This window comes from Magallana gigas, chromosome 1, assembly GCF_963853765.1.
Source record: "Magallana gigas chromosome 1, xbMagGiga1.1, whole genome shotgun sequence".
NCBI lineage: Eukaryota > Metazoa > Mollusca > Bivalvia > Ostreida > Ostreidae > Magallana > Magallana gigas.
The window spans coordinates 71,486,512-71,512,817 of record NC_088853.1 but is presented as its reverse complement, the minus strand read 5'-3'; the positions used below and the strand labels follow the sequence as shown (position 1 = coordinate 71,512,817).

At 33.2% G+C, this 26,306-nt stretch overlaps 1 protein-coding gene and 1 long non-coding RNA gene across 2 annotated transcripts; one reads left to right on the top strand and one right to left on the bottom strand.

The window, feature by feature from the left end:
* Window positions 1-638: 638 nt before the first annotated feature.
* Window positions 639-21,345, top strand: LOC105340674 (uncharacterized). The gene is made up of 4 exons (XM_066074544.1): window positions 639-901; window positions 5,543-7,327; window positions 8,860-9,783; window positions 21,056-21,345. Exons 2-4 carry the CDS (start codon window positions 5,575-5,577, stop codon window positions 21,112-21,114), a joined length of 2,736 nt encoding a protein of 911 aa, XP_065930616.1. The 5' UTR covers window positions 639-901; window positions 5,543-5,574; the 3' UTR covers window positions 21,115-21,345.
* Window positions 17,481-18,146, bottom strand: LOC105340673 (uncharacterized). Its single transcript, XR_902200.4, has 3 exons — window positions 18,060-18,146; window positions 17,759-17,900; window positions 17,481-17,560 (listed from the first exon to the last, which is right to left on the bottom strand). It is a non-coding gene; the product is annotated as an uncharacterized lncRNA (long non-coding RNA).
* Window positions 21,346-26,306: the final 4,961 nt, after the last annotated feature.

The window sequence follows — 26,306 nt, the reverse complement described above, 5'->3', positions numbered from 1 at the left end:
GATTGAGAACACCAACAAAGATTTGGGCGAGTGTCTTGTATTTCGGGGAGTAGAGATAACGAGGTATTAAATAAATCATCGATAGTTACGAACCGCTTGGTGTTTCCGAGAGGCGTGTTTAAATTGCATATATTCTATACGCTTTACAGCTATTCAATAAGGCTCTGAAACAAAATTAAACAGCGCAATTGTGTACGGTTTTTGAATTTATTCAGTACATATTAAAATCTGTTTCTTTATAAATCTCTAAAAAAAATGAAACATTGCGATGTTATGAGGGTTATTTTCATTGTGGAGTAAAGACCCGAACAAATGGTGTTCAAACTTATTGAGATACAATTTATTAACATAATATATCTACTACATTTTATCGACCAATATCTCACTATTTTGTATATAATCAAACACACTATACTTTTTTAGTTGAAAACAGAATGCTAATACTCCACAAAAACTTGTACCTTGCGTTTGCACAATTTTACAAAAAGTAAACTGATATTCAAAGCAGAATAAATAAGGATTATTGACGCACCATTAAAACCAAAGCAGTCTTGTACAGCAGCACAGGATACAAATTTAAATCCCCTGCACAAATAACGATCTGTATGCAGTTAATGCGGGGCCTAAGTACGCGTTGCCACTGTTATGGTGTCTGTTTAAAACAGGTTCACCCGGATCACCATACACAACATTTAAAATCGCTTGAGCAAAACACACTTATCATGGTGACGAACATTTTGCTGTGATTAAAGAAGGAGCGAAAATACATGCCTTGCGTGTATAGATTATTGTGATATAGATTAATACTTTTTTTCCGAAAAATGTTACACAAACAAGAAAAGAGTTATCTGATTTACTTTGTCTGTCTCATCGTAGAGGAGAGACCTTTGTCATATTAAAGGTAAGCGTTTGCTATTTTACAAAGTAGTTGTTTAATGTTATGTTTTCCATTCTTGAAGAAAGAAATGTTACTTGAAAAGTGTGTTCAGACATATCTGAACATGTCTGAATCACAGTTAAAGTAAAAGTAAACTGATTTTCATTTATTACGAAGATGTTTAATAAAGCAATTTTGAAACAATGATTGGGATTTTGCTGTCGACAGAGTATAATCAGAGTTGACTTCAACAAATTTGATTCAGTCAATGGTTTCCAATGAATTTTAAATGATTTCATACATAGAATATACAATTACTTGAGCTTCAATTGTTATGCCCATTTTTTTTTACACTAAATTATACCGAGCGCAGCGAGATTTAATGGTAACACGTATATATAAGAAAATCAGTGAACAGTTAAATCACGGGTACTTTGGGCTATAAAAAATCGTTCAGTCCTGGGCGCAACCATATTAGCCGCCATTTTGTTTAAAAACGTTATTTCTATTATTGATTGACTGGCACTTATCGATATTTGTTGGCACTAATTTTAATTAAAAACTGCCAAATGTATCAATTGAATGTAATTTATATTTTAAAACAAATGTAAAAGCCAGATTAGTTTCAATACTGCTTCAATGAAAGACGTAATATGTCTTAATATGTTTTACGGTGCTACCGTTCTGGCGAGCGCAGCAAGAAATACACATACCTTGCATCATTGTCAATCTAGTGTTATTTAGGTATCAACGAACGTCCAGGAATTTTTGAGAGAGTATTGCTCTACAATAAGTATGCCAAAAGATACTAATTTTAATGGTTATGATACATACAACGCAACCCCCTACCCCTCTCCCGAGAGAGAGAGAGAGAGAGAGAGAGAGAGAGAGAGAGAGAGAGAGAGAGAGAGAGAGAGAGAGAGAGAGAGAGAGAGAGAGAGAGAGAGAGAGAGAGAGAGAAAGTGCTCGGGCCCTGTTTGTAGGTTTGTAATTTCCCACTTTCAAATATGCAATATCTACATCAATTTTTTAACCGTTTATTTTTTCTCTTTATTCCTTTTTATTTAGTTCAAAATGTCCTATTGTTTATTTCCTCCCTTTTTATAAACTTACTTAGATTAAAAATGGATAGATATGACAGTAAAGTATGACTCTTGCTAGTATATTTTTATATGATCTATATATTAAAAAAATTAAAAACAAATCAATACAATGTCAATGTGGCAGGTATCGCAGTCTATACTGAAATAGCTAGTACACGCATTACACATGTTTGATCCACCTCTAACTTTATCGCGGGAAATATAGCGCAAGAGCACTGTGACGTCATCCATGATTTTGTTCGTCTTTGTTTACATATCACGACTCATTACAAAGGTATGGAAGCATGTAACAAATCTCTGGAGTCTCGCCTAACAATATGCGGTATTCAAAACGTGTTTTCAAACCTTAAGACACCGTAAATTACGAGTTAAAAGTCGGCCATTTTTTGGCATAGCACCACGGGTGAAAACATTAGAGAGCATTATGGGACGTAGACAAAAAAAAATGTTTGATGAACAATAGGTTTAACTCGTTCTTTTTCCCGCGCACACTGGTTCTTAGAGCTCGCTTCGCTCGCCGGCGCAGCGCGCCGGCCAGCTGCGCTCGCTATTGGTTTTATATTAAGAAAATGATCTTTTAGATACTTAACAGAGTATTTAATATTATTATCGGTAGTCGCCATACGTAATAAATTGATAAACAAAAAAGGAAATACTTTTTGTCCGAATAACGTAACTCATTTCTAGGTATGAAACATGGCGTCATAATGTAGACTGAGCACGCGACGTTTGGTTTAGCTTTGGCTGATGATTTTAATAGGCGAATCCTACTGTGTGCATTTCAAATAAATTTTTATACAAAAATCAAACTACACTGTGTAAAATCTGCGCGAAGTCCAACTGTCACGCCGTTTACATATAATATACACCTGATATTGATACCTGCATATAATGTACTAGTGGCGCCAGGCGAACTTCCTCATTGTAATTAACGGGGATGAAGAAAATCTCTATCAAAGTTTTTGTTCTTAGTGAAACTAGAATACATTTAAGTCACTCAAACTTGAAGATGGTAAATATAAAATGCGATTTTAATCTTTCCAAATGCATTGTGTTGCTAGATTTCAGAGCGAATTATTTTATAGAAAACAAGCAAACATTTCACAATCACATTTCAATAACTAACAGCCTTCAAAGCTCTCTGTTGAATGTAATAGATTTAAAATATAATATTGCTTTTATTAGTTGATGTGACTAAAATCTGAAAAGATATAAACCATGTTCAGTTTTGGGTGCGACCGAGCAATATTTAACAAATTTATACCAAGTAGACTTGGGGGAGGGCATAGGCATCTCTTGTTTGTATATGACCCCAGGAATCTGAATTCATTATGTTACTCAAGTGAGCAATGTGGCCCTCGGACCTCGTGTTTCCGTGTATTTTATTTTAAAAGAAATTCAAATGTGTTTGTTATTTAAAAAAAAATCCATAAATATCTTGTAATCTCCTTTTGAAGAGGGTGTTGTAGAATATTCTCTTTTGTCACTTGAGTATTGCAATTACTTTATGTTATCGTGTGTCATTGATATAATGGTGTGATACTTATGAAATATCATTATTCTGTGTAGTTAAATGCTGTATTTTTAGTTTCTGATGTTGACTGATCGGACAAAGAAGGAAGGCACTTGATATAGTATTCATGTTATATCACTAGTTTTGCGTAGCTATACTATGTCGTATAGGTCAACTGAGTCACTAAGGAAAACCACGAGTTCATTTATTGTGTGTATTATATAAAACCGTTATGGTAAACATCTTTTAAATGGATATAGGACAGTAGTCACTGGGTAAGCCCTGAGGTAGAAACTGTTGCCCGAAGGCTCAGGCCGAAGACAGCATAAATTCTTTACCAAAAAACTGACACATTATAGACCCTGAAACGTGCTACGAAACCTCTAGAACGAACCGTACAGTTCCGTGCAAGAAACGAATTGTACCGTTTACAAAACTTACCATACCATTCACAATGCTAACTGTACTGTTTAAAAAAGCGCAGTGAAACGAATCGTGCAAATGATGTAGTAGCACATTTCAGGGTATGTACAGTGAGAGTATAATTTACAAAAAAGTGAAAGAGATAAAAAGGTAAAGAAAACATATTAATGCAGCAAAGAAGAATAAAGAATATTCAAAGAGCAGCAAAAGTAAGAGTGAGAGTACATGTTGCTATTATAGAAAAAATGAACGAGAGAAAGAACAAGACTACTTTTGAAGCAGATAAGTGAGAAAGATGGAGCAGCAAGAGTACATGTTCAGCAGAGAGAGAGAGAAAGATAGAGGGAGAAAACGAGAGAGAGAGAGAGAGAGGGGGTGAGGGTTTCAGGGCCTTCCCGCGTCCCAATTTGTTGATTGAATTGGTAAACAAGCAAAAAATATCCTTCTGGTAATGTTATAGCTGGGATATTGTCTAATTATCTGCCCCAGGAAACATTCAAATAATCAGCCAGATTAAGGCAAATTGGCTTCATATAGAATTCCATGGGTTCTCAGTTTGCACACATTTTTGAGTAGGTGTTATTGTACACGATGATAATAATACTTTGTTTTCTACATTGTCGACAGACACAAATACAATTTAACATGTATTTTATAAATGTACATAAGAACGTACTAAAGATAAGATTAACATGTAAACAAAATTAAACAGGATCAGAAAGAAGGCAATCATATGTCAGTACTGTATTCTATAACTAAGTTTTTGTAATGTAGAACAAAGAGAGAGAGAGAGAGAGAAAGAGAAAGAGAGCAAAAATCAATGTTCAGCAAAGAAAGACTAAAAGAGAAAAAGAAAGAAAGAGAGAGAAAGAAAAAGAGAGAGAGAGAGCAAGGTTATAATTAAGCAGAGAAAACTTGAGTCAGAGAAAGAGAGAAAGAGAAAGAGAAAAAAGGAGATACAGAGATAGAAACAAACAGATAGACAAATAAAGACATCAACAGACAAATATGGGGGGGGCAAATAAAAATGCATCTTTTGCAGAGAAAATGATAAAGAATAAGCAAAGATACATGAGAGAGAAATATACAAAAAAGAGGGAAAAGGGGAAAAGAAGTTGGAGCTAAAGTACATGTTAGACAGATAAAGTATGAGAGAGAGAGAATGAGAGAAAACCACGTGTGATAGAGATAGAACAATATCAGATAAAGTGAGACAAAAAGAGAAAGAGTACATGAAGCTGAGAAAAGTGAATGAGAGAGAGTGAGATAGAGAGAGAAACAGAGATGCAAAATGCATAGTTAGGAGGGAGAGAAAACCAGAAAAGTAGAAGAAGAACATGTTTAGCATCATCTCATTATTTGTCTTCTAATCGTTTGCTCGCTGTCTCTATCTCATCAACATTTTTGTTCTATATTCCCTTTACCGGTTAAGTTTTTGTCTATAGTCAGGACCAGAACAACAGACAGTTTTTTTTTTATCTAGGGGGGCTATATAAGTACTTTAAAGTAGCAACTGTTTTAAATTAAAAGATTCCTGATAAAATTTGATATTGTATTTATGAAATCATTAAACAAGTAAAAAGTGGTTGACATGATTTTAAAACGCTTTACTTTTTTTTTAAACAGGTTGTGATTTAAAGACCTCGACCATCAAAATCATGGACAGAGCAAGCATCCAATTTAAAGTAAATCTGTGTTCTAAGTGTCCAGGGGACACAGAGTACTATTGTAAAACGTGTCCATGTGATTTATGTCCCAATTGTAAAGAAAACCATGTAAAAGATCTCCAAACAATAGACCATGATGTTGTGTCACACCGTGATAAAATCAACTACATCCCAGCACAAGAGATCTGTGTGAGACATCCTAGCCATGTTTATATAAAGTACTGTCAACCTTGTGAACTCCCTGTCTGTTTCCACTGCAGAAAACATAGAACTCACAGACAACTTGATGTTAAAACAGCCTATAAAACAAAGCGACAACAACACAGAGGAACCATTCACACCATCAGAAGTGAGGCTCTCTTTTACAGACCTGTTCTCCTGACAGGAATCAAAGCTGATGTCAAAATCTGTCACACAGAAATCTCCCTCTATCAATCAGAGATGTTAACAAAGGCCCCGAAACTGAAGAATCTCATAAACAAAGTGAGAAAAGATTTCAAGTACAATGTGTTTTGTGACTTTGATTTCAAACACAGATGTTTAAAACAGATGATAGAAATGGGCAGACATATTGTCAGCCTTCAGGAATATGAACACAGATATGTACAGCCAGAATTCTCATTCAGTGTGCTACAATTCCTCTCAACTGTAAAGAAAACCCTCCCCCAAATACATCTTACCCCCCACACCAGCCAGCTCGCCATGACTGAGTCACTTAACAATAAGGATGTGATGAAGTTACTGAGTGCAATTCAAATCACAGAGAGAGGAAACCGACACGTAGAAAACGAGTGTCTGCTGAAACTGACGTCTGAGGCCGAGTTCCATCAATCTCTCACGCTAACTGGTGTTGATCGTTGCTTTCACATTTTCTGTGCGACACCGCACCTGGTCTGGGTCAATGATTTTAGAAATAGCTTCCGGGTCTGGATCAGTGATGGAAAAAAAATCATCTTGACAGACATCACAGGTGTCTCTCTACATTGTGTGGAGGTTTCATGTAGTGATTTATATATTGATAGAGGATTTCACACAGTGAACAATGAGAGTGAACTAATTTACATAGATTTGAATTATAACATCAACAAACTGTCAAAGGATATGAAAACAACCACCACATTTATAGAGAGAACAGACTCTACATGGGCACCACTGTGTGTGTACTGGTCCCCATACACTGGGGATCTACTCGTCGGGATGTATAGAAAGGAACCAAGGGATGATACAGACGATTCCGACGATACAGATGATAAAGACTTAACGGAGTTAACAGTGCCAGGTACAGCCAAGGTAACCCGGTACAACCAGAGTGGAGAACTAACACAAACCATACAGAACGACAACACAGGTCGGGGACTGTATAGTGGACCTAAATATATAACAGAGAACAACAATGGGGATGTCGTGGTGTCTGACTCTCTGCCCGGTGCTGTAGTGGTCACAGAGCGTGGAGGAAGACATCGTTTCTCCTACACAGGACATCCATCGGAATCAGGACTAGATTCATACGGCATCTGTACTGACCCGCTGTCACACATCCTGGTGTGTGATGGTAGAACCAACACAGTACAGATGATAGACAAGGACGGTCAGTTTCTGTCACATCTACTGACAAGACCATCAGGGATATTTACACCACAGAGCCTGAGTTATGATGTTAACACTCACCGTCTCTTGGTCGGAACAGGTTTCAACAACACGGTTGTTATATACAGGTATATCATCAGACAGGACGCTCTGGCAGGTAAGTCTGAGTCATTATCATTACTATATGCGTATTGAGGGACCATATAATTTTTAATAAATAAATTATACACTGTTTATTACGGGCCATCAGAAGGCGGTTCGTTATTTGATATACATTTAGATATTGTAACTGCGTTTCTGCGGGATAGTGTTTTTATAATTAATTAATATTATGCCTACTTTTATGAATTAAAAGTAAATTTGCATTTAGAAATATGTTTTCTGCCTGTTAAAAAATATTGCATATTTTTTAATTGTTTTACTCGCAAATGTGAAGCAGATCATAGACTTTCGTGTTCGGCGCGATTTTATCGAGACTATAATCTTTTCGGAAAATTTCGGAGTTTTTCCTTTTTTTCAAATCAATAAACTGGACATACTTAAGACCTGGTGTACTAAAAACCTGAATGACATGAAATTGTATATAAATGATATATTTCAATTTTTATGTGCTGATTTGAATAAAATTATTTTGTGTGTGTGTGTTATATTATATCACTATGTGAAAAGTGTTAGAAAAATATCATGAAATGACATCTATATCAATTATTTACGCTAAAATATGAAAGAACTGAACATTTGAATTGACCTGAAAATTTGAACTAACTTATTTATTTTCTATTCTTTTGAGAACCTCATGCAATTAAATAACCATGGTTATCTTCATAAACTAAAGTGAGGATAAGATTTATACTAGTAATTCCATAAAGGAAAACAAATTATCCGGCTTATTGTTGCCTTTAAATTGTGCAGATTCTATCGAATGATCATGATCTTACACGTATCTTTAAAATAATCAATTCCTATTTTATCATGTGGTCCCTTGAAATTCTATGACTAATGTATTGCGTTTTAATTCTACAATGCAACAAAAAGTCAAAATGGTTTGAAATACATTATCTTCACGAGAATAATGATGAGTTGAACTTTGTATTAGTATAATGTACAAATCAATGTGTTCTCCATTACTTCATACTATGGCCATGCTCATACAACTACCGTTAGAAATGAACTCGATTTTTAATTATAATAAAAGAAATATGTTAAACGTGTTGCTGAAAATATAAAATACCCACAACCAACTCCTTATATTTTTCTTTGTGGTGCGTTTTTATGTAAACAGCCAATGATGATTCATACAACAATTGCATTTTCTGCGGCCCATTTGACGCTAGCGTCACTATGATTTCTTGTTTGACATTTGTAGTTAAGAAAAGGGCAAAACAATTAGTTATTAGTGCTTTTCTTTTTGTCTCTCAATATCTAACAAACCATAAATCAATTAGTTTAAAATAATATGAAACAGAATATTAGTAATTAGATTACTAAGTAAATACGTAAAAATATGAGATAATTAAATTTGACTATAGTTTGTAAAAGTACCTAATTGCTTAGCATTGAAGAGCATGGTGTTGTCGATTGTCGTTTTAATGAAAAAAATAAATACTTCAGTGAAGATTCAAAATTAAATGAAATATATATTTCAAACTTGATATAACATGGTAGTCTGATTATGTTTGATTTTTGTAGATCAAGATCAAACCACTGCTGATGTGATAAAGTCGCTGACTGAAATCCCAACCACCTGGACAGAAGAAACACAGAAAGAAAACGAGCGTCTATGGATTCTGTCTTCTCCAATTTTTTTTCAACTGAAAGGTGTCCGTCGTTTTTATCACATTTCCTGTGTGACATCAGACCGGGTCTGGGTCAGTGATGATAGAAATAATCTCATGTTGACAGACACAACAGGTGTCCCTCTACATCGTTTGGAGGATTCATGTAGTGATCCATTTACTGGATTCCACACAGTGAACAGTGAGAGTGAACTGATTTATATAGATGAGGATAATAACATCAACAAACTGTCAAAGGATATGAAAATAACCACCACATTTAAAGAGAGAACAGGTTCGACATGGAGACCACGGTGTGTGTACTGGTCCCCGTCCACTGGGGATCTACTGGTCGGGATGAGTATGTATTGGACATTCACAGGCAAGGTAACCCGGTACAACGAGAGCGGAAAATTGACACAAACCATACAACATGACAACACAGGACTGGAACTGTATCAAGATCCTAGTTTTATAACAGAAAACAACAATGAGGATGTCGTGGTGTCTGACCCGTTTAATGCTGTAGTGGTGACAGAGCGTGGAGGAAGACATCGTTTCTCCTACAAAGGACATCCATCAGGATCAGAGCTGCTGCCGCATGGAATCTGTACTGACTCACTGTCACACATCCTGGTGTGCGATGGTAAAAGCAAAACAATCCATATCTTAGACAGTGACGGTCAGTTTCTGTCACAATTACTGACAAAATCACAAGAGATGGGTGAACCATGGGGCCTAAATTATGATGCCAACACTCAATGTCTCTGGGTAGGATCAGGGGTCAACAATACCCTGTGTGTCTACATGTATACTTCCAGAAAGGACGCTCTGACAGGTAAATCTTAGTCATTAACATTCACATTTTTTAAATAAAGATAATTAAGGTAAGGTTTGCGGCTTGCATGTTTTAGAGGTTGTACCAAACTTACATACCATTTTGTTCACTATACTAGAGTCTTTTTTCTCATGAAATTCAAATGAATTTTGCCCGTCCCGTTTTATAACTACAAAAGGTCAAAGTTCATGATTTCCAATTTTCATTTTGATGAAATGTAAACAATTTCGTGAAAATATGTACATTTTATATATGACTATTATGGGGTTTTTATATGCTTAAAATGTTCGAAAATAATATCACTATTATTATCATGATTCACTTTTATTAATGTATGATGAACTATCTAAAAGAGAATAACATGCAACATAAGTCTTAATTTTGGACTACTATTATGTGAACGAAAACATCTCATTTGAAAACTTTCCAAGTCCACCGATTTCAGGAAAAACGTATCTTAGAATATGTGTAATCTGATGTTTCTAAAACACTATTCAAAACCATATGATGCGGATTTCGTTTTCGTGGAAATTGATAAAATGCTTGTGTCTTCTTATTTTTTCATTGAAACTAAAAAAAACCCGCGAAATTAAAAAAAATTAAAATCAATTATGATATCATATAAATTTTGACGTCATAACTGAAATAAACGGTAGTTCGTGTTACGTCACAATGAAAATGTGTGAGTTATCTCCCTGTAACCGCAAACCTTACCTTAAGAAACACATTCTGTTTTAATTATCAGTCGATGGAATGAAATCAGGACAACTTGCCCTCAAGACAAGTTGCCTCCCAATTTAGGAGAATTTGCCACCACTCAAGACTATAACAATGCATGTAGGGCATGTTTATCTGTTGAATTGTTTGTAAATATAAACATCGCGTTGTTAAATGAAACACATTATGTCTCAAGATATTTATTTATCCTCATTATTTCGATTTTTTTTATCAAGAAATCATACATCTGTGAAATAATTGCAATTGAAACTAGATGCTGTCATTAGACAGTAATACCCGCACCATGTGTTTGCCCCTAAATAACACTGTTTTGTACCAGTTTAATTTAAAATGGGGGCTATATGCAAGCTCCGGTAATACAATTAAAATTTATAATTTTCATATGATAATACACATCGTGACATGAGCAGCACTTTATGTGCAATTTGGGTAGAACTGTTTGCATTGAATTTTCAGTTTTAATGGTCTATATAATTATTACAAACAAAATTGAAAATTAAATTATGCCCCCTCCAAGTGGCGGTTGCCGGTTTTAGATTTGCTTCTGTGTGCCTACATGAACATCATCGTGTGCACAGATTTAGAGAAGGGGTGGGAGTGAGGGGTCCAGACCCCCCCCCCCCCCCCCCCCATGAAAATTCATTTATATCAATTGTAAAAGTACCAAAAATACACCTTTGTCCCCAATGCTCTTACAGACATGTAAACTCTCAAACCCATTGCGCTTCAATGTTAGGTAACATTATTTGGGGGGTAAATATTTAATCAATATTTGATATACTTTATTGTTTATCTCAATAGAAAGTATACATGTACATCACAATATGCAGGTGTCCTGCACCACCTTAAAGCTGTTATTTACCTAATAAAATAGTGCAAGTGGATTTGAAGAATAGGTCATAAAAATACATGCATGTTACAAATGAATGATCTTTGTCTGAAGTTACGTACACAACACAGGTCTGCATGTCTCATTAGCGGGTACTAGTTTTACCCAGCTCTTCGATTAGATGGGTTCACGTGTATACATACATGGGTGTTGCTAAAACGCGGAACGGAAAACGGAACGGAAAGCGGAACGGAAGGGAAAACGGAAAATCTTATCTAATGTTATTTACCTCATAGATTTGTTAATCATGCTAAAACGATATACTTTATGTACCTTTTTATTTTTTTTTTTTTGAAAGATTAGCAATATTAGATTATTTATTCAAGAATATTTATTACCTCAAAATTAACAGTACATGCATTGACCACTATATTCTGTCCCTTTGTTCACTTTTTGCTGTATATTTATATATACCTCAGGGTTTAAGCGATTCTCTTTTAGAAGCATTACACATTCTCATTATTCTTTCTTTAAAACGTCCTCTCTAGCTTATCAGCTGGTATAAATACATGGCTAAAAACAAAGAAGTCTACGGGGTTTTGCATTTCAACAGACCCGGATTATAGTGTTGAAAAATTGTGCAAGGTCTTCTGAGTGACTTCCAAATGGAGAAAAGATGTCAATATTTTCCATTATAAATCGTCCAAATGTGCTGCATGAATATTTTGGGATCGACATACTATAGTCCCAATATATAATCTTAAAATCAAATTAGGCAACGTCTAGAGCTCTCTATTCGGATCATATGTATATAGCTGCTGGAATAAACAACTGCTTAGTAATGCAAACGTAAACAAAATTGCATTGCTAAAAATACTAGTTTCACAAATTACTAGTTTCACAAATTACCGGATATATTTTAATGTTTTCTGTATTTTAATTTTTAATGTCGTCAGTCCTACGGTTTTTTTTTTCTTCCATCTCAATGATACTGTATCGTCTGTATGATAAAAGATCGTCTAGAACACCGACAATTCAATTTTGATGTAAGTATATACATGTACATCATCATATTTGAAATATAAAAATACTCAAAACATGCATAAAACGCTTTCACTAACTGCGTACGTTACGCTGATATGCCAGCAATACCATATAAGAAAAATAAGTAAAAAGTTATAGCTAATTTACTCATGTAAATGTTTCACAATTCGTATACATTTGATTTTTCCGTTTCGTACTCAACTAAAGCCGAATGAATACAATGCTATAATTGATAGACATTCATATGAATATTAATAAGATAACAACATGTTGATAATCATTCATTAGATATAAATAAAAGATACAAAGTAAATCTTTTCTGGCCAGTCTATACCCTTTTTAAGCGATAAACGTGATGCTATTTTCCATTCCATTCCGCTTTCCGTTCCGCTTTTCGTTCCGCGTTTTAGCAACACCCATATACATACATGTCTGTGTTTTCCGTATGCAGAAAAGGATTAGGCCCCTAGTTAAGATCAGCTAAAGGAATTCATTATTGTGTTTTAATTGGATTATCATTATGATGTTGACCAATTTCGGTAAGCATAATACATGTAGTAGCAGTAGCGCAATATAATGAGATGCCAGCATGCATATATAAGTTCTACTTTCACTTTCTAAACGTGATCTCCCTTTGACAGCATACTGTATCATCATCTTTTAATATTTAAATAAGCTTATCATCGTTACCTATCCTACCGCATTTGTAAAGTTTCTGTCATTTTAGTTGCAAAAGTTATTTTTTTCATTTGTCAGACTGCATGATCATGCACGTGACTATTGAGTTGACCCCATATTGACCCTGTATAAACAATTTCTTATTAAATTTGTGTATTACATGTAAGTAGGTGTAGACACTTATCATTTTTATATGAGTTATAATAGGAAGGAAGGAGTATTTCTTTCCTAATGTATTATAATGCATCAAATACAATGTAGGTCATGACCTTATGGGACTGTTCTGACCCCACGAAACAGGAAAATACAAAATATCTTCTAATGTCATTATGCATGCATGATGCATCAAATGGTGTAAAGTACATTAATGACCCCCAGGTGTTGTCTTTGACCCCTCAACACCAATAATAATGTATTTTATCTTATTCATATGTTATACAGTAGTGTTTGATCCATGTGCCGGGTAATTCCTAGCCTAATGATGTCATTGCTTTGTTAAAGAGACTTTACAATTGCCCCAAATAGGCGATTAATACACATGGAAGTGATGCATATAACATTTTGTTTATAAATCTTAAAAATTGAATTAAGCAATTTCCAAAATGTTAATCACAAGAGAAAAAGCAATCAAGAAATGATTTAAAATGTGCTTCTGTACACATGTAAGAATGTATTAAGAGAACTGAATCTTTTTAACCAGATTAGATTGGGGGGGGGGGGTGAATGTGGATATAAACATTTATAATTTGAATCATTTATTGTTGTTAATTTTAACTTGTCAATGAATACTACTTATTGATCCCAAGGTAGAAATATGACCTCTGATCATATCTCAATAGATCATTTGTCAATTATGCAAGGTGTAATATAATTTTTTTAAGAATAACATTTTTTACCAGTTTATGTAAGTTTTTAAACACCCAAATTATATTTTCATTTTGATAGATCATTCGACAAGGGAGGGGGGGGGGGGGGGGAGAACAGTTTATATTTGAGTTTGTTTGGGAGTGGGGGTTCCAAGTCATATATTTGACAATTTTTTAATGTACATGTAATTTAAAATAAGACTAAGCCATACTACAGTCATGAACATGAATAGTATAGAACAAAACAAAAACTAATACATATACATGTATATATACATAGGAAGTATTATAAAAGTATATATAAGTTATAAAACAGATGATTGATCTATATCTGTGTTCTTAAATTGATCGATCATAAATCATGTACATATTATATTATTGTTTCTTTGTTCAAGGCATTTAAGATGGTATGTAGGTCATGATCCCAAATGCTCTTCCTGAAATAATTAAATATCATAAAAACCATCCCCACCCCCTTAGAATCAGAAATTGTCAATTATCTTTAAATTATTGATGTTTGATGATCCTATCTCTATTTAATCTTTATTATTAAGTCTCCCGAATGAAATTTGAAGACTTATTGTTTTTGTACGGTTCTTAATACATGTATTATTATTCTTCATCTTCTTTTTCTTCTTTCCTGCTCTGAACTTGTTTCTTAGAGATGGCTGAACAGAATTGTACAAAACTCTAGGATATGATAGGCCTGCATATCTAGTTGTGCACCCTGGTTTGATTTTTCTCATTTTGGGTTAGACAACCACTTTTCGGGGGAGGGGGGTGTCAAAAGGGTGTGGGGTCTAACATTGAACCTTGTAGGAAGAATCGTAGACTCTATTGTAAATGGTAACTTGAAAACGGACAAAGATAATAATATAGGGTTTTCATAATCATATATTGGCTGTTACTGGCAATATATAGGGTTTATTAGATCTGACCCCTGGGGTCATCCCCACCCCCCAGGAATTTGAAATTACTATATATCTCAGAAACTGTTATAATCATGACCCCTAAACCATATATATTCATGTTTCTGATGTCAAGGGGCATCAAATGTTATGTAGGTCATGGGCCCTGTGGGTGGTCCTGACCCCCTCAAACAGCAAGTCCCTTAATATCTTCAAAACAGTTGAGATCCCCACCCTTAAACCATATATATTCTTGTTCCTTGTGTCAAGGGGCATCAAACGGTATGTAGGTCATGGGCCCTGGGGGTGGTCATGACCCCCCTTGAACAGGAAGTGCACGAATATCTCAAAAACGGTTGAGATCCCCACCCCTAAACCATATATATTCTTGATCCTTAAAGGGCATCAAAAGGTATGTACCGGTAGGTAATGGGCCTCAGGGTTAAATTTAATATTTCAAAACCGTAATGCACATCTATGGAACAGTTCCTATCATATCCCAAGATATGATGTGTCTATCCATTAAATCATAAAAGGATTTCTAGGATCTATGGTTTTTTTAAGTGATAAACGTCAATTTTCTGCTACTTTTTGACTCCCTGGATGAAATTTAAATTTTTAAAACCTTACTGCACATCTATATAACAGTCCCTATCATATCCCAAGATATGATTGTCTATCCATTAAATCATAAGAGGAGCTCTTGGATCAATGTTTTGTTTTTTAGTAATAAACGTCAATTTTCTGCTACTATTTGACTCCCTGGATGAAATTTAAATTTTTAAAACCTTATTGCACATCTATAGGACAGCCCCAATTATATCCCAAGAGATGACGTAGCTACTCCAAAAGTTGTAAGAGGAGTTCTGGGAACCATATTTTTTTGGCCAAAAAAACGTCTTTTTTTGTTGCCCACTGATCCCCTTAATAAAAAAAAAAATTCTGGAACCTGATCACGCCTCAATATGACAACCCCAATCATATTCTAGAAGATCATTTGGCTACTGCCAAAAAAAAGTGACGTTTTTGAAACCAGTTTTTTTGTAAAAAAACGTCATTTTTCAGCCATTAAATGACCCCCAGGACAAAATTGAAAATTCCGAAACCTTATTGCGCATCTATAGGATACCCTAAAACATATTCCAAAAGATGATTTGTCTACTGTTGAAAATGTAGGAGGAGTTCGAGGAAGAAGGTTTTTTGTGAAAAAACGTCATTTTTTACCAATTATTTGACCCCCAGGACTAACAGAGAATTTTTGAAACCTTTTTACAAAACAACATGATACCCCAAATCAAACTCCAAGAGTTCAGTTTGCTGGTTTATAAGATGTAAGAGCAGTTTGAGAAAGTAAAACGTGACAGACGGACGGACGGACGGACGGACAGACGGACGGACAGACGGACGGACGGACGGAACAGGGTAACAACAATATACCCGAACTTTCTTTAGAAAGTGCGGGTATAATCAATGAAATGGAGGAAACCTCATTAACGCATTATTGTTTTTTCCTTATTAAAATTTACAGAAACGAAAACAGATTTCCTACCATGTTTTATAATGATGACATCTTATATACATTAAGAAGTCACTTGGAATGCCTCTCACAATTTTTTAACGTTATTATCCGGCTATTATTAACTCTTTATAAACGGAAAATCCCTATAGATTTATTTTGTCGTGTATCGAAACCTGATAAGCTAAAGAGGGCGTTTCAAAGTGTAAATCATTAAATGAACATCGTCTGAACTAAAACGTATTTGTAGACTTTATTTAAAGAGAATATGCGGCAAAAATACAATGTAACATACACAGGTAAAATTGCAACATATGTTCATCATATGTTTAACATATTTTGAACATATGTTCTGAAACATATGTTCGCCATAAGAAAACGAGCACCATATGCTAACATATGTTCATAAACATATGTTTATCATATGTTTAGCATATATTAAACATATGTTTTTGATAACCATATGATTACCATATGTTTATAAATATATGTTAGACATATGTTGAACATATGTTAATTTCATTTTTGTGTTTACTCATTTTCTTTATCCTTTGGGATTATTTACACAACATGTATCACGTATGTCTTATACATATTTGAAAATATGCCTTAATATTTTTTTTATTTTTTAATTCATTGTTGGTACAAATTCTCTTTCTGAATTACCCTCTTCAACTGATTACCCTGTTTTTACAACACTGAGTCTTTTAAAAATTGCATTAATTTTGCAGCTCCAGCTATCTGATGAAGAAAAAAACAGAGATAAAAATACATATCATTTTTATTATTGCAAATATCATATAGACAAGTTTGTTATTCTCCTATGAATGGTTCTCACTCACTGCAGCTTTAAAAGTTTCTGAAAAAGAAACAGAGAGAATGTAACACTTTTTAAGATGGTTTACAATAAGTTTATAATTGCCTCAGTTGTTCCATTATTAAAATAAAAGTTTGAAGAGTATCAAGATCAAGTTGCAAAAAGAACATGAGTTAAGTTTTTTTCATTCTGTTCCTCAAGTAAATTGTGTTGAATACTTACATCATTGTAAGTTCTTGAGAAAGAGAGAGAGAGAGAGAGAGAGAGAGAGAGAGAGAGAGAGAGAAATAAATAACTATACCTGCATTAATCCCACTTTTTGTCCTACTTTTTTTTTCGATGTGCTGTTTATCATTTCACAAGTCAAGTCTAAACTTCTGTCTAAAATGTTAATACAAATTCAAGTACCACCATCAGACCTTTTAAAATTTTGCAAATGAAGAAGTGGAAAACCATTAATATATATCCTGTTATTTTTACAAAGTGAGATTTTAAAATCTTACAAAAAATCATTAGAACTATGAAAATTTTATAATTAGCATCAATCATACAGTCAGAACCATATTTAAATTTAATTACCATAATTTGTATAGCAAATGTTGTGCAGCCAGATATCTTTGAGCTCAAGAAGAATATCTGTATCCTGGATCTTTCATCACTTCATCGTCTTCAGACTGCATCCAAGAAATCTTACAAACCTCTGCACTACTACATCCATTTGCTACAAATTATAATACTCTGTCAAACAGTGTCACTCATTATTTGATATTAATTGAACCTAATTAACTTTACTACAATAATATTACAAGTTTAAAAAATATACATGTACATCATGCTGCAGTTTTGAAAGTGTAAGAAATTTTTATAATTATGTACTTACTTCTTCATAATCTCTGACACTGTGTTATTTGATGCCATCTGTGATGTGCCCACTAGTCACTGCATTCCTAAAATAGAAACACTTATAAAAATTACACTATAAATATTGATAAAAAATTTTTTTTAATGAAAAATGATTTTGATTGATATAAATATTTCAATGAGAAGATATAAATCATTGTACAATTTGTGTTGACACAAAAAAATTCATTAGGAATTTCCCTGTGGGATTGTAAAGACTTTTTTTTATATTAATAACTGATTTAAAACAGCAATAGAAGACATACTCGTTGCTTTGCAATGAGCTTTGCTCTAGTTTTGGGGCTACTTTCACTTGCGTCTGATCTAAATATATTTTTCAAATCCACATTTTTATGCTTGTTTACCATCAAACTTGTTAGGTCAAAATAAACTATAGCCAGTAAGCTGTTGAGTTGTAACTCTCTGTGAAGAATTTTACAGGCCTAACCTTTTCTGAGATATTCTACATTCTGTCATTCGTAAACTAGGTATTTACTTTTTGATTTATTCACTGTATTTTTCAAACAATTTCAACAGCCTTAGAGGTTCAATTATAGAGCTGTTTTTCAAAAGTTAAACAACAATGATGACCGTCGGTCGTTGACATTACATTATTTTATACTGAAGGCTACAGTATGGTTTTTCAATCCGAATTCTCCAGAAGAACACCACTACGTTACTATACAGCCCGTAGATTGACTCATTGCCACTATAAATAGGTAAATGAAAACGCATTCTTACCTTTTAAGTACAAGTAAAAATCCATCCTGCAGATTTATCCTCTGCCTCCGTGACGTAAAATATGACGTATGTTTATGAGCACTAAATTTAAAACCGATTAAGGCTTAAATACAGATTTGTTAACAAAACACTTCATATGAAAAAAATGCATGGCTAATGTTGATTATATAATTTGTTTATACACGTATTCATTACTACATATAAAATTTTTAGCCAACAAACATGTCTAATCAACATAACGCAAATTAAAAACATCTGCTGATCATATGTTTTAAAAAAACATATGTTCAAAATATGTTCAACATACGTTGAACATATGATTACCACAAATATATCTTCAACATATGTTTTGAGTCTGTAATATGTTTAACGTATTTTTCAAACATATGTGAACAATATATTTCAAACATATGTTCACCATACTGTGAAAAATTCATATGTTTAACGTATGTTCAACGGGGTGTTGCTAAAACGCGGAACGGAAAACGAAACGGAAAGCGGAACGGAAGGGAAAACGGAAAATATTGTCTAATGTTATATACCTCATAGATTTGTTAATCATGCTAAAACGATATACTTTATGTACCTTTTTAATTTTTTTTGAAAGATTAGCAATATTAGATTATTTATTCAAGAATATCTATTTCCTCAAAATTAACAGTACATGCATTGACCACTATATTCTGTCCCAAAATATCCTCGATTCACTTTTTGCTGTATATTTATATATACCTCAGGGTTCAAGCAATTCTCTTTTAGAAGCATTAAACATTCTCATTATTCTTTCTTTAAAACGTCCTCTCTTGCTTATCAGCTGGTATAAATACACGGCTAAAAATAAAGAAGTCTACGGGGTTTTGAATTTCAACAGACCCGTATGATAATGTTGAAAAATTGTGCAAGGTCTTCTGAGTGACTTCCAAATGGAGAAAAGATGTCAACATTTTCCATTATAAATCGTCCAAATGTGCTGCATGAATATTTTGGGATCAACAGACTATAGTCCCAATATATATAATCGGAAAATCAAACCAGGCAACGTCTAGAGCTCTCTATTCTGATCATATGTATATAATAGCTGCTGGAATTAACAACTGCTTAGTAATGCAAACGTAAACAAAATTGCATTGCTAAAAATACTAGTTTCACAAATTACTATTTTCACAAATTACCGGGTATTTTAATGTTTACTGTATTTTAATTTTTAATGTCGTCAGTCCTATGGTTTTTTTTTCTTCCATCTCAATGATACTGTATCGTCTGTATGATAAAAGATCGTCTAGAACACCGAAAATTCAATTTTGATGTAAGTATAGGCCTATACATGAACATCATATTTGAAATATAAAAATACTCAAAACGTGCATAAAACGCTTCCATTAACTGCGTACGTTACGCTGATATGCCAGCAATACCATATAAGAAAAATAAGTAAAAAGTTATAGCTAATTTGCTCGTTTAATCATGTTAATGTTTCACAATTCGTATACATTTGATTTTTCTGTTTCCGTACTCAACTAAAGCCGAATGAATACAATGCTATAATTGATAGACATTCATATGAATATTAATAAGATAACAACATGTTGATAATCATTCATTAGATATAAATAAAAGATACAAGTAAATCGTTTCTGGCCAGTTTATACCCCTTTTAAGCGATAAACGTGATGATATTTTCCATTCTGTTCCGCTTTCCGTTCCGTTTTCCGTTCCGCGTTTTAGCAACACCCATGTTCAACGTATGTTCAACATATGTTACTCGAAACATATGTTGAACATATGTTGCAATTTTACCTGTGTACTATATCTGAATCTACTAGACTCAACAACATTAATCTTGAATTGCATGTCGCTGCAAGATGTACAACTTGTGTCATTTGATTATTTTAATATTTCTTTTAACAATCATTGCAACTAAATGATTAAAAAAATAATACACATATCGATTATTGAAATTAAAGTTAACTTATACAGGTAATGCTGTTATCAACTGAATATTTTGAAACCATGTTATTGTTACAATTTTACTCGGTTTATTTATCTAGGTAGCTGTAAATGACAGTCATATGATGTATAATATCAGTGTTGAATAATACAATTTTTATGGTACAGTATTTTTTTCTAGAACTTAACTATGTCAAAAATTCTTTGGGACAGAGTTCTAATCAACAGTATATGTTTAATTGTTATGATATAGTATTATCAAACTTACAGTTAATTAATGACTTGTAGATGAACACACACCCGGTCCTGATGGGAATGCCTTGTTCAGCTTAACACCAGCTGTATAATGGAGATAGCTTAGATATTGACAATTTGTAATGTTATTGTACAAATTTCGTCTTCGATGAAACCCGTACAAGTGGTTTGTCTCTTTGTTCAACATCTGTTTTAGAATTTGACCTGTGTATAAATCACATTGACTGTACAACTGATTCCGGTTAAGACATTTTGTGATCTTCTAAACAAGGGTACATTGGCATGTGTTGCTTTATGTGGAATTAAATGCAAAAATAGTTGTATGCAGTGTATGATCTTAAAGTAACGTATATACGAATATAACTCAACTACAAATATTTATTTATAATATAACATTATGGGGGAATAACATTAATAATTTAAAGTTAAATTGTTTGTGAGTATCAAATTAAGAGTGTCTTTCCTTAATATTAGTTTAAATTTAACTAATGAATGTTCCTATAATCTTCAGGTAAGCACTGTTATGAATTTGAAAACCTACCTGAGTTCTTTATATGCAATTGAGATTTGTTTAAAACACAAATAGACTCATTATTAAATCGTGCTTATTGTAAACCAGCCATGATTTGCTGGAGACAAACATGATTATCAACATCTTCAATTGCCTATCGTGTAACCCGCAATAGATTTCAGCGGGGAATGACGTAACACTCTGAAAATGACCGTTTTTTATTTCAGGAATATGACCAATATTAGGATCATTTTTGGATCATTTGTGTATTTCCTGTGATAGAGAGAAAATACAGTCCACAATATGCATCAGCTAGTTATTTAAACTGTGCGCTTTCTTTAATGATAAAGAAAAACGCTGTTTAATAATTGTTGATATCATGCAGCCTTTACCGTTAACAAACCAATGTTTTATGTAATGTTGAAAATAATCAAACCAAGTACATGTTCATACCATGTGCAGTAATTGTCGCTAACAGAAGATTGTCAGAACGTTTTCAGTGATGTGACAATAAACCATTCATTAAGGAAATTACGAGAGAAAGTTTTCATAAATTTGATCAGTATAGATGTCAATCATACTTTCTATCATCAACAGATATTATCCATATACCTAGATGTACTTTATTGTGATAAGTTACATTGATTTCTTATTGACATTATCTAAGACTTAACATAACTTAGGATCATTAATCACTGTTTATTTTTATATTATCATTTGATTGTTTACGTACACGATATTGTCTAGTGTTTAGTCCTCTATAATCAAACTATAACCTTGTATACAGCGATTGGTCAATAAGTTCCACTTGAAGGGGCATGGTCACGATTTTGGTCAAAAACTAACTTATCGATTTTTATGTTTACAATGCTTTAATAAGGCATTTTTAAAAGGCAACCAAAATTTGAATGTCATCTGATGAGTTATAAGCGAATTACAGAGCTTTCAATGATTTGCTATGTAAACAAAGATTTTGTTTACATTTTGTTGAAGGGAAAATTCCAGTTTTACACCTAAAATGAACGTGTTAATCGTTAGGAACTATTAATCTATGCTTAAGATGAATAAATCAGTTTGAAAAAGATTTTTTAACTGGTATATCGAACCTATGTAAACACAAACAGGGCACGAACCTTGTTAATGTGACAAAGAATTGTGAGCCCTGTATTTTGTATAAAACTCATCGACTGGCACCCAAAGTTCATTTGATCATTAGAAATGCTTTCTTACAGCATTGTAAATAATTAAGACAGATCAAAAATTGACCAAAATCGTGACTATCCTCCTTTATTTATTAAAATGATGTATATTTGACAGAAATTTAAATTGATTATTTATATGTTTCAAAAATAATTCTGGTATAAACAAGTCCTACAGTTTTTTTGCAAAACATAAAAAGTGAAATGAATATAAATTGAAAGATGTGAATGCTGTGTAAGGGTTTGAGTAATAGGAATTAGATTCATTTTTTGTATATTTTAAACATGCTAGATATCTTATATAATAATGTTATAATGTCGGTTTCATGAGCAGATCTAGAAAGAAGTGGAGGAGGGGGGGTCAGCAAGTCCCTCTGTAATATTAATTTGTTTTTAAATTTGCATATCAAAATTTCCAAAAATATGCCTTAGACACCCTCCCTGTTTGAGTTCTAGAATCATACCCTTTTTCTCCTTTGAAACATTTTGAAGTTTGAAATAGCAATTGATTTTAGATAAATAATAAATAAATTTGTACTTTGTTTATTTTGCTTTCTCTTATTTTACAGTCAGGCATCGTTATATTGTTTTGTCTTGTTCTCCTAAATCGTCTGTGTAACAAGGTGGTTAACTACCAACTTAAAGGATTCACATCCAATAATAGTAATATACTTTGAATATAATATACTAAGAATAGATATACTTTTTCGTTTGAAATGGCACGTCATGATTAAATATAATACGCTAAACTATTTGGACATATTTTGGATATACACTGATGAAATATTCAAAAGATTTATTGTTGGATAAAATATGTACAACGCTGAAGATATGTACACATAATTTATAACTAACTGAGGATAGGTACACATATTTTATCATTAACTGAGGAAATGTGCACAGAGTTAATAATAAACTAATAATATTGAGAAAACATTTAATATATTTATTGTTTAATAGGTTATGTAAAAATTAAACTGCTGATATGTACACAATGTTTTTCATCAAAAAAGGATATGTTCACATAGATTATCATCAACGGGGGAAATGTACACAGAGTTAATCATTACCTGAGGATATGTACACAAAGTTTATCAATAACGGACTTTATGTAAACATAGTTAATCACATAGTTTGTCATTACCTGAGGATATGTACTTATATGTTATCATTATCTGAGGATACAAACTTAAACTTTGTATAGAATGTGTACGTATAAAGATTATCCTCAACTGAGAATATGTTCATCTTGTTTGATCATTAAATAAAGATAAAAAAAGGAAACAGATTACGAGGTGGTATTCGATACTATCGAGTGTTTTATATTTCAACAATAGTGATTCAATGAGGCACATATGCTTATAATGTAATCTGTTAGTTATATTAAACAAAAAACTTAATATTCTAGTATGATTTTAAAAAAAAAAAGCGATATAACACGCGCTGAACAATGTGTACAAAACAATTATCCTCGTTTGCGTAGGAGAAATATAAAACGAAATGAAGCAATTAATGAGAACAATTGCTATTTTTCTTTCAAAAGAAGCCCTAAATATTAATTCTTAATATTACGAATTTTGGAAAATAGAAATTGAGAGAGACAATTATACAAACGTACGAATAAATAGAAAGTACCCCCCCCCCCCCCTTTAAAAAAAACTAACAGCGAAATATGTTGGTTGATAAAAACCCGTAAAATCAGTTAAAACATTGTTTGAATAAAAATCAAACTAGGTTTTATATACATGTACATTTATTTCGGAGGAGGTTGAGAGAAAGAGACAGAGAGTTAAACGCAGGGACAGAGGGAGAAACGTGTGATGACAAACAGAGTCAATTCAAGAATATTGCATATTTAACATGTTTGTTCCATTTTTAAACATTACTCGTCTGAAAACGTAGATTTTCATCCACATTGGTGGTGCAGTAATTTTTACACACTTTTTCTTTACCTCGCCCAAATATAGCTTATATTTCAAGACAGTTACTATGTATTTTATATGAATCATATTATATCAATTACTTACAATAATTTGTTTCCCTATTGGTATCAATTTTTTTCTAAATGCCCGAAAAAAGCAATTCAAACTTCAAAAGATACATATATTGTATGCTTCCATTTATATAGAAATAGAGTGAGAAAAACAAGCTGTAAGTTTGAAGCTTCCGGTCAGAAAAAATGCAGATGGCGTCCGAGGTCGTTTATCCAATTCTTTTCAGACCGGGAGCGACATACTTTCAGTTAGAAGTAAACAGATTCAATCAAACTAACTAGGCATATGCAAACAAATGAATTCATTTGAAAAAAATACTTTTGAATTCAGATTTTTTATCGGCGGATTGAAGATACAGATTTCTTTTGGATTTTACGTCGAATTCCATTGAAAGATACAAAAAAGCATTCATTATCGTATTGTTCTGTTGATTCCAGAGGACGGTAAGAAATGATGACAGTGCATTGTTTTGACAAATTTCTACAAACTGCTAGGGGACTTGTATTGCTTATAAAGGAAAAACGTGGTTTTTTTTCCTGTCGTACCACTGGGAGAAAATAAGGGTGGCGGTAGAACAAAATTATGGTTTTTGCCATACCACTTTCTGAATGATGTGATTCGTTTGAAAATACAGGCCGTGGTAACTGGCGCTATAACGAATAATCTACAAAATTGTAGATCCGGATATTGTTTTTAATGCGGCCCTGATTTTTTTTCCAACTAGAAGACCCATTTTCTAATCCAACTAATAAAATAGATATGAAATGGTTATATTATCATTAATCCGACTTACACGTTTGTGGATCCCGCCGTGATATATACTTAATATAGCAAGCGCAGCAAAGCGAGCTCTATAAAGCAATGTGCGTGGAAACAAGAAGGAGCTTAACCTAGAGATTCATCAAACACAACGTCCTTTTGCTCTCTAATGTTTTCACCCGTGGTGCTATGCCAAAAATGCCCGAAATTTACGATGTCTTGAAGACACGTTTTGAGTACCGTACAAGCTTTCGGGAGACCCAAAAGATTTGTTACATGCTTCCATACCTTCGTGTTGAGTCGAGATACGTAAACAAAGACAAAAAAGGTAATGGATAACGTCACAGTGCTCTTGCGTTTTATTTCCAGCGATAAATTTAGAGGTGGATCAAACATCTGTAATGCATGTACTAGCTATTTTAGTATAGACTGCGATACCTGCCAGATTGACATATGATTTGATTTTAATTTTTTAGATAATATAAATATATACTAGCAAAGCCGTACTTCACTGTCATATTGATCCATTTTTAAGCTAACTGTGCATGCATGTAGTGCAGTAGGCAGGTAAGCATATGAATAGGGAGGAAATGAACGATAGAACACTTTTAGCAAAATAAAAATGAATAAAGAGAAAAAATAAACAGTTAAAAAATTATGCAGATATTGCATATAGTCAAACCATTTAAATATTTGGAAGTGGGAAATTACAAACCTACAAACAGGGACTGTTTTCTCTCTCTCTCTCTCTCTCTCTCTCTCTCTCTCTCTCTCTCTCTCTCTCTCTCTCTCTCTCTCTCTCTCTTGCTGCGCTCGCCACA

What these genes read in the sequence shown, in the direction of transcription:
- LOC105340674 (XM_066074544.1), top strand. Translation starts at nt 5,575, where the DNA reads ATGGACAGAGCAAGCATCCAATTTAAAGTAAATCTGTGTTCTAAGTGT. An exon ending in CAGACAGGACGCTCTGGCAG is followed by an intron (nt 7,328 to 8,859) that starts GTAAGTCTGAGT and finishes TGATTTTTGTAG; the next exon opens with ATCAAGATCAAACCACTGCT. An exon ending in CAGAAAGGACGCTCTGACAG is followed by an intron (nt 9,784 to 21,055) that starts GTAAATCTTAGT and finishes AATGACTTGTAG; the next exon opens with ATGAACACACACCCGGTCCT.